Here is a 9,593-nt window from a genome sequence, read left to right as displayed (position 1 = left end):
ATAAATGCTCTGCTCACCCTGCGGCTTCCATTCAGTTTGCAGAGCGCCACCTCAATGCTCCACATCCTACGGACAACAGGAGAAACTCCAGTGAAGTTGGCGATTCTAGTATTAAGGATAGACATTAACAATTATTAATTGGACCTGGGGGAAAGAGGGTTGACAAAAGCATGCCGAGTAGCCGTCTTTGGTAATGCCTTCTTTGGTAATGTCTTCTTTGGTATAATTCCTTAAAGACAGTAATACATATGGTTATGTAAGTGTTTCTCCTAGCATTACATTTGAAGATGCAACTTTCCTATTACACTAGCTTTACACAGGGCTTTTGTTTTGGTTTGGGGTCTAAGTCTTTCTTCCCAGTTAACCATATCAAGAAATTCTTTCCTTCGAGGCAGTAAGTTAGGATGACCTCCCCTTAGTATTCTTACCAAGGAGAACTGAAATTACTAGAAAGACTGGATGGGACAGCACAGCTCACTGAGAAAGCAGCGAGTGCCATGCAACATACAGGATGTTGCCCAGGAAGAGCTAAGTGAGGGTCAAAGTGCTGCTTACCTTGGAACTGACAGTGTGGATAAAAGACTTCCTAATCATTTCTGAGCTTCCACATCCATGTAGTCACTGCACATTAGCAGACAGTAGTGACATCCTAGGCTTTATCTGAAGTCCTTATAGTCTCTGCTCCAGCTGCTTTCATGATTCCTACCCTAATTCAAACAGAGCAATCTGTTGCTGAACCTTGGCAAACATGAACAAGACAGGCTCCCATTCTGTTCCTAAATAGATCTACGGGAAGGATGAAAATAATTTTGGAAGTATACTGATTTTACGAGACCTATTAGGTTCCGCCTCATGTTCAATCGCCTGTTTTCCTGTATTGGTGTGGAAAATAAACAACACTTGAGGTCTCTTTAAAAAAAAGTGCCCCAAAAAACTGTCACTATTGCTGCATTTGCTTAGTCTTGAACACTTTAGCCTAGGACATATGTACCAGCACTATTTTAAAACGACTAGATAACCATTCCCTGAGCAGGTCTCATCAGCACCATGTTAAACAGCAGGAAGACAGTTTTTATCCCACATTCACGACTGTTCCTGCTACCTCCTAAACATTATTTGAACAAATAAAGGGAAAAAAGAAAACACCAAAAAAACAGAACAGCATTGTTTTCTGACATCCACAATTTCTTCAGTAGGCAACGGCTTCGTACTGTATGAACCGTTCTGACATTAGGAATTGAACCACTGCAAGGTCCCCTACAGTATTTGTTCCTGGGATGTATTTCCGTAATGCTTAGGAGACAGTAGCAATAAACTGTAGTTTTAAAGTCTTCCTCCTCAATTAATCGTATCAGGAAATTCTTTCCTTTGAGAAAATATGTCAGGAATCCTTGCAAATAAAGTCTGGAAAATGTGGTAACAGAGGTTTTTTGCTTGGGTTTTGCTAGAGGTGTTAACAGCTTACTTGAAGGGAGGTTTGAAAAAGGAAAGGCCCAAGTTCATCTACACACTTCCTCCTTCGGGATGCCAGGAGAACTCTGTTTGACTAGGAAATACAAAACAAAATCTGCTTGTTGGCACAAACAACAGTAAAGCTACATCAATAGAAGAGGCTAGCATTAGAAATAGCTTAATTTTAAGAAAAGAAAATCCAGCAGCTCCCCAGGAAGCTACACACTCTTGGGAGACTAAGCATCTTATTTTGAGTTTACTCTGAATTGAACATCTAATCAAAATAGGCAACACTACAGCATTTTCAAGTTGCCTTTAGCACACCAAGTTTCATTTAAGTCTAAATTAGCATCAGGCTCCAAAACAAAACCTCTGTGACAGCTTAGTTGTACTTCAAACAGTTTGAAAGTCTCTTCAAAGTTCAGACTGGTTGTGTCAGTACTGGAAAAATTATAATAGGTAACAGAATACAGATTACAGTGATTGCTTTGTTAGTTGTATTTCAGGTAATAAAATATCCACTGCATCCTGCTCAAAGCAGCATTTATTAAAGATAGTATCAAGATAAGTCAATGCATAATGAAGCTTTCCCTCCTACAAATATGTAAACAAGTTGACAGCAAGTTATTATTACAATATAAAAATTAAAGCTTACATTGTATTTTTGTAAAGCTACTAACTTTAGCCTTAATGTAGACAGTCTCTGGTCTGTAGCATCTAAAAATAGGAGTTCTTGAAAAATGTTGAAGTATTGCCTTTGCACATACACGTTTTTGTAGAAAAATACTTAAAAAGACCAACTTCCCATTAATAAAAGCCACACCAAAAATAAAACACATCTTTTGTCATGGACAGCATGTTAAATGCATCTAGCATTTACTCCACCATTCTGTTTAACCAAATTATCTTCTGTTCATTTTAAAATTCATCATAGTTTGCAAAAAAGTATCTTGGATATTCAGTTACTTTCACATAACAAAGCAATTAGCATCAAGTAGCTAATATTGGCAATTACCTTGTAATCAGAGTCTGGCCAAAGCTTATTTGCAACTAAGGCCATTGATTTAATCATCATCACAAGATGTGTATTTTATCAGGTACAGTAGGCTCTTGCTAAGAAATCTGAGCTAGTTCAGATATATTTCGGAAAGGCTCGAAACCTTCACATGGTTTAACAAGAAATACACATTCTCTTTTAAAGCACCTTTGACCTCTAAATTCTTCTTTCACTATGTTAGCAGTCCTGTTAGTGGCAGTCAGTTAATTCTTGGGAAACGCTCTGTTCATAGGATTACATAATTTGACATGAACTACATTTTACACTTGAAAACCAAAAAGAATGTTATATTAGATTTTGATTTTTAGTATAACATTTTTCCAAGAAGTTTACTGGCAAGAGCTAGACTTTTGCAGCTGCTAAAGCAAAAAAGTTTGAAAATTCCTTACACAAAGTTTAAAAGATTGTGTAGTATTTCAAAACCAAACTAAACTAAATTCAACAAGCAGAGAGAAATACAGTATCATTGGGATGAAAGCTGATCATGCCATTGCGCCCTGCCAAGCATCAGCTGACAATGAACAACAAGGGAAAACACAAACAAAACCAAACCTTAAGATAATACAGTGAACCAGTTTCAGTATGAGTTCAAAGAACAAAATCAAGCCATCAAGAGAATTTTACAGTAGGGTATTAGACTGAAAAAAACAGCAGGAAAACACTGGAAGTTTTATCACTTAAAGATAGTATCTGAGAGAACACATGTACATTTATATGCAAACAGTAATGAATATGAGTAATACTGCCAGCTTTCCTAGTTCCATGCATAGTTCAGAAAAGAGAGTTTATTTAGCTTTTGTCATTATTTAATTAGCAAGTTAAGTTTGCCAGAAGTACATTGTGACACACAGAGCAACTAACTGACCATGAGTGTGGTAGAGCCTAAACTACTCAAATGATCTCTAGTCTAGACATCTAGAAATGTCAGAAGAACACAAGCCCTGTAACAGGATCTACACAAACCTGTAACAGGAACTGTAATTCTGAAAGAAGAGCTTACCCTGCTCCTTCATGCAGGATTCAGATTTGTAGAAAGATGACAATTGCACTGCCACGCTTGCCAATAAAACAAACAATGAATTAAAGCAAGATGTGGCAACAAGTGCCCAAGGGGGACGCTCAACTAGAGAGTAACGGTTAAGAGATACCACACAAGGCCCAGGTTAGTCTAATTCTCAGAGCAGGGTGAGATGCAAATACAAAAGCCTCAGTTTCCTTTAAGGTCTTACATACCTCAACACACAGACAGCCCTTCCCTGCATTCAGGGAAACAGATGAGAAGCACAAACGTTCCTGGGACACAAGTGATAAACCACTTTATCTCATCACTGCCTTCCCCACAGACAACATCTCTTTATAAAAGCTTGCAGTTTTGCACAAATTGCAGTTTTGGCTAGAGAATAGAATTTTTGCACTATATTCATTTTGCAGAGAGCAGCCTTCCTGTATTCTGGTATGAAACTGCGTCTTCGAGTAAGTAATACAAGCTTTGGCCTTTAATCAGACATGGACCGTTGCAACTTCTTAATAAAGCATTTAACTTCCTTGGAGATGCTAAAAGCACTGCACCATCATTATTGTTATATTTGACCAAGGCTTTGCACTTGGCTTACAGATGCCTACAATAGCAAGTGAGTAACACAATGCCAATACAGACCAGCTGCATTTTTAGCCATACAATTCAAACCCTGGCCCAAAGTTCTTAGAAGACTACGTCAAAGGCCAGTATACATTAACAGGCCATTAAGTGCCTACCAACAGTGAACCCGCGATAGCTGTAATATAAAGAACAAGAACAGCGGCAGGCCCAAGCCTTAGGCGTATGTTTAAAAGCGCTGCAGTAGACTTGCAAATGACTGTCATACCTGGGGGAAGGCTTAAGGACTGTAGTCCAAGATCCAAGGATAAGAAGGATCACACACACCATTTTCTCTTCAAGAACAGTAACATCATCTCTCCCCATGCCAAGTAATAAAATGCTGTCTATGAAAAGTGGGTGTTTTCTCCTGAATCCACAGTAGAAATATAGTCAAACAGAAAACTAAAGTCAGCCTAATTCTCAGAATTGCAGAAAATAGAACCAAAGGGGACCTCAGAAAGTCATTTTGATAAGTCCCTGCCTTGAATGACATTCCAAAATTAATCTCTGTGCAAACGGTTTTGCCATAGGACTCTAGGTTATAAAACGGCTGTCTAAATTAGCTAGCCTTTTAGAAAGAACTATTTGTATGTAAATATTTTAGAAATAACTTTAGCAATAAAAGTACTACACAGCCAATTTTAGACTCCACATATATATGAAATATACACACACATACATGTTCTAATATATACATATATTCATTCTTAAAGCAATGCAGAGTAAAACCAAACCAGGGCCTGAATAATTTATCATATATGCCTTCATGTCAGTATGACTTCTAACACACAGCTGATGGGCTGATCAGATCCCTGAGGTCTATCACTGGAATTGCTACTAGTTTTACTTACCACAATTTTAACCAAAAACTGACTTAAATCATGTAACACACCTCAAGGTAAAGGAGGAAGAAAGACACAAACAAAACAAAAAAACCCCACACAGACAAAAAACCCACACAGCCTTGTAATATATAGAAAGGCACCTGATAATATTGTTAAGTGTTAGTAGCAATTATCTACAGCATCCTAAGTGTACTTAAGCAATCAGGATAAATTAAAATAAGATCATGAAATACAAGAATTGCTGGCATTCAGAAGATAAGTCTGACCTACCTAAGAAGTCATTAAAATTACATGTGCAGCTGTAAATCAGTAAGTGTGCAAAACTATACAGTTTTGCATAAAGTGCTAAACGTACCCTCAGTTTGCACCTATTAGTGTTATATAAGTTTGTTAAGCTTGGCAATATGATGCAAAAAGATGATAATCTTAAAGACGTACCATACCTACCTTGTCTTTCCTCTCCCTTCCCTACCATCACTGACCATCCTTTAAACTGAACATTTTTAAATTACACAAAGGCCTTTTCAGGAATTGTAGTTCAGAAAAATATTTCAAGTATACCTATCTTTCTATGTAAACTTGGGGACACTTTGGGTTCAATTTTCACAAGTTGCAAATACTTCTGCTAATTCATTTGGAGTCGTAACTATTTTCGTCTGTTCAGTACCTCTGGAAAAAGACTGTTTCCTATTACTCATTTAACTCCCGTTTAAGGAGTGCTGAAATCCATATTACAGCTTGTCCAGATTTAAGTCTAAACCATAAGCAGTTACAGAAAAGCAGAGCAATACTTTATCTGACCATTTAGGTTCATAAAACCAAGTCCTACCATTTCTATTAATATATACTCATTATATGAATCATACAAAGATCTTTATCACTTGACACACTGAATTCAAGTTATTATAATACAGCAGTTTGTCTTGCAGGCATTGTGCAATACACTTAGAAGTATACAGTGGGTCTCTTCTTTACTCTGTATTTCAGTGATCCATACCGTATCTGAGGGAAAATAAAAATTATAACAAAGAGTTGAGATCACTTCAGGCAGAAATATTGTTTAACTTCCTGCTAATCCAATCTAGTAAGCATTTTTAAAGGTGCTTTGGACGCTCCACGGTTTCAGTAAAAGAATCTACCTACGACTGAACAAGATACAGTTTCAAAAGAATTGGGCAAGACAGGTAAGTCTCAACTGTTTTCCCAGAATTATCCAAAAGCTTTTATAAGATTCCATTGAGATTTATCCTGAAGTATCCTTAAATTGCGTGACACGTGCCAATATGAAACAGTTTGAATCCTACATAGAATCTTCTCTTTGTGAGTTAAAATCAAAGCAGGCTATATGTCTATGGGAACTAAAAAATTCTGAGTCTTCTGTAATCCAATTGAATTAACATTTAAGTGTGCACAACCAAGACACACAAATGCAGATGACAATATCACTATCTATATCCCTTTCAAGGTAAGCAGTTCCTAGAGTCTGGGCTTGGTGGTGCCAGAATTAGCATTACGAGCACAGAGTCTGTTTCATCTCCTCACCCTTTTTCCTTGCTTAGTTCAACTTGTTCATGTTTTTCCCTTAAACATCCCAAAGTAGAAAAGCTCCAAGCTCAGAAATTGTTACCACATATTTCCTTCTCCATTTAGCATTCTACAACCCAGTTATCATTGATAAACCCTCTAAGATTTAGGGGGGGGGGGAAAAAAATAGAAAGCCAAGGCACATTGCTAAAACCAAACTCAATACTTAGCCGAGATTATACTTGCCTCTTTACGGCCTTTAATACTTTTCACAGATTTCATGCTCTGAGTTCTTCGAAGGCCTCTCTGAGCAAACATTTCATCCTCTGAATGTGTCCCCTCCACCTCTTCATCTGTTTTATCATCTCCAGGGTTTTTTTCCAGTGGAGTTTTGTAACCTTTAAAAAACAGTTTTGTAAAAAAGTTTTATAAGAACTGTAATTGTTAGATTTCTAAGAAAGCCAGGAGTTTCATCTTTAGCACACACCCTTTATTCTATTAAACAGTATGGTCAGTCTGCCAGCTGTTTCAAAACAGTGAAACACCTTGTCTGCCAGGAACTTGTTACTTACAATTCTGCCATTTGTAAGTAACAAGCCACTTTGTGCCATATGTATGTGATGCAGTGGTTCCCCAACTGTCAAAATTTTAACCATCAGCATGCTACCATCTTCTGCTTTACACTGAACTGCAAAAACCTCAGTGGTCACCTTGAGAAGTACTTAAGGTTTTTGGCCACAGTCCCCATGGGAGGAGGGTTTGACAGGATGATCCTTAAAGGTCCCTTCCAGTCCAAAGCGTTCTCGATTCATAGTATCTTTCTTCCACTTGCATGGCACTGGTTATTTAATACTAAAGTTCTTTTCAGACGAATACAACGTCAAAGTACTTACTAGTAAGGGTTGTTTACATCCTGCGAAAATAGGACCAACATTATTACCAAAGCTTCTCACTAGAGGGCGCAAACTGCTTAAAAACATGTCCTGAAAAGATCCTTGGGGTCCAAAAGTCCTGAATCCCCAACATAGACGTATCGTAAAGCCCCCAAATGTAGTCTCGTTCTTTCACCCTCGCCAAGCTCTCCTTTTATAAGGCCATACCAGAAGGTACAAGATGTAACATTCAGAGACACCTTTTAGACTCCAAACCCAACTTTATTCATGTACATTTCATCTTAAGCCAGTATTTCCCTTAGGCTTATTTAGATTCTTTTCCTTTGGTCATTTCTTTTTTTTCCCTGAAATTAGAATCACAATCGCCCACTTCGCAGCTACTTCACGCAGACTTGCATCTTCCGCCATTCTAGAGGCAGCATTTCCCTGCCTCCAATACAGTTTCAATTCATCTTTTTCAATATGAAAGATTTAAATCGCATCCTAACTAGGGATGTTTGCAGTGAAACCAGTACTTCATCATCTCTATTTGTAACACCTCTTCTGATGCATCAAAATCGTATTTGCCTTTTTCACAGCTAGCATACTGGCAGCTCAATCATCCTATGATCAATGTCCTACAACCAAGTCTTTTGAACTAATTTGCGAAGGACCTCCCAGCTCAGACAAAAACACCCAACATTCTGCTAAGTGCAACAAAATACTGCTACATAGCGCTCCTAACTCTACCCGTGGTTTGTTCTTTTTTTTTAATCTCTAATGCTGAAGAAAATTCTAAGAAATCAGAAGAGGCGTACACAAGGCTTAGTCCAGGAGTAGAAACAAGTTAAACTAGCTCTAAGAAAGCTCACATTTTGACATGAGATTGAATCTTACAAGCAGTGGCTATTTACACAGTATCAACTGTACCTTTTTTTTTTTTTTAAATGGAGTTTTGAGCATTTCCAAGCTATTTCGGGTAGATAACTAATGGTCTCTTACTAAGGAATAGCCCCTGCAAAACAGCTGCAGCGACATCATCTCTAACGCAACTAGATGAATTCATGGGCTGTACCATGGCCAGTGCCCCCTGTCTTTACACTGACCTGCACAGAATACCTTCTGAGCTCAACTAACAATGCAGCTTAGGGCCATTCAAGGTGGCCATTTATTCCTCAGAAACACCATCGGCTACCATTCAATTCCTGGAATTCCTTGTACTCCACAAGCATCACCCGTTCCCAAAACAGAGGAATGAGAAGAAATGATGGACTCGGGTGAAAAGAAAAGAAATAGAACAGAACTACTTCTTTTGTGGGAAATAACTACTTTACAGTGTAGCTTCACCATTTAAAAAGGTGCAATTGACAGCCTTCCACTGAAACCTTCCTTCAAAGATCACAGACTCAAGAGCAACGTGATGATGATAACAACGAATGTAAAAATAAAGTAAGACTAATAATGAAATATCTCCGAAAAAATATTGGTCACCACACAATGCACCATCAGCTTTTGAACACTGATGTGCATTGGTCCATTATGACAACTTAATGCCTTCATTATTCCTATCACCACAAGCCATTTCACATTTTGAACTACCATTAAGACCTACTGAATTCATTTCCATTAATTTTCTCTTCAAAATTTCTTGCGCTTCCGTAAGTTACCATGTTTAACTTTTTGTACATTTGTCACAGAAATACCACTTAATCACATTTTATTTTACTTCCAATTAAGCTTTACTTTGGCAAGGAATTCACCGCTAATTGGCAAAGTTAGGAGTAACGAGTACAGTATGACTACACTTTTAGTGGCTGCAATACAAAAATAATTCAGGGAGGATTTCCTCAACTGTCATAATATCTCTTGCTCAAGTCAACTCTGTTTAGGTATACTGGAATTCTTAGAGGCCTCTTCCATTTCTATAAAGGCTAAATGTATTTCTGCTTTCCCACTTCTATCTTCAGTAAATTGTTCTTTTAGCTAGGAAAAAAAAGATAGATACTTACCTGAAGATTCACTTGCAGAGGCTCTGGTTTTCTTTTTTGCTTCTGGTAATGTCTGATATGGTCTCTGCCCTACTGGCTCATCTCCTTGTATACTAGTCAAATCATGCATACTGAAGCTTCTCAGTTTCTCAGTTATGGCACCTTGACTCTGAAATACAGCAACAGTATCTTTGAAAACAAAGCAGAGGTTTAACT

At 37.8% G+C, this 9,593-nt stretch overlaps 1 protein-coding gene across 1 annotated transcript in view; it reads right to left on the bottom strand.

The window, feature by feature from the left end:
- Positions 1-1,518: 1,518 nt before the first annotated feature.
- The window catches only part of REEP3 (receptor accessory protein 3), a 42,071-nt gene continuing 33,996 nt past the window's right edge, over positions 1,519-9,593 (bottom strand). The window contains exons 6-8 of the mRNA XM_030488747.1: positions 9,399-9,546; positions 6,764-6,915; positions 1,519-5,995 (exon numbers count right to left, since the gene is read on the bottom strand). Coding sequence (XP_030344607.1) covers positions 5,939-5,995; positions 6,764-6,915; positions 9,399-9,546 — 357 coding nt within the window. The 3' untranslated portion in view covers positions 1,519-5,938. The remainder of the gene's footprint in view (positions 5,996-6,763; positions 6,916-9,398; positions 9,547-9,593) is intronic.

Source organism: Strigops habroptila, chromosome 5 (assembly GCF_004027225.2).
Source record: "Strigops habroptila isolate Jane chromosome 5, bStrHab1.2.pri, whole genome shotgun sequence".
NCBI classification, from domain to species: Eukaryota; Metazoa; Chordata; class Aves; order Psittaciformes; family Psittacidae; genus Strigops; species Strigops habroptila.
Note: the sequence above shows the minus strand (reverse complement) of the source record. Positions and strands in the feature narration are given on the sequence as shown.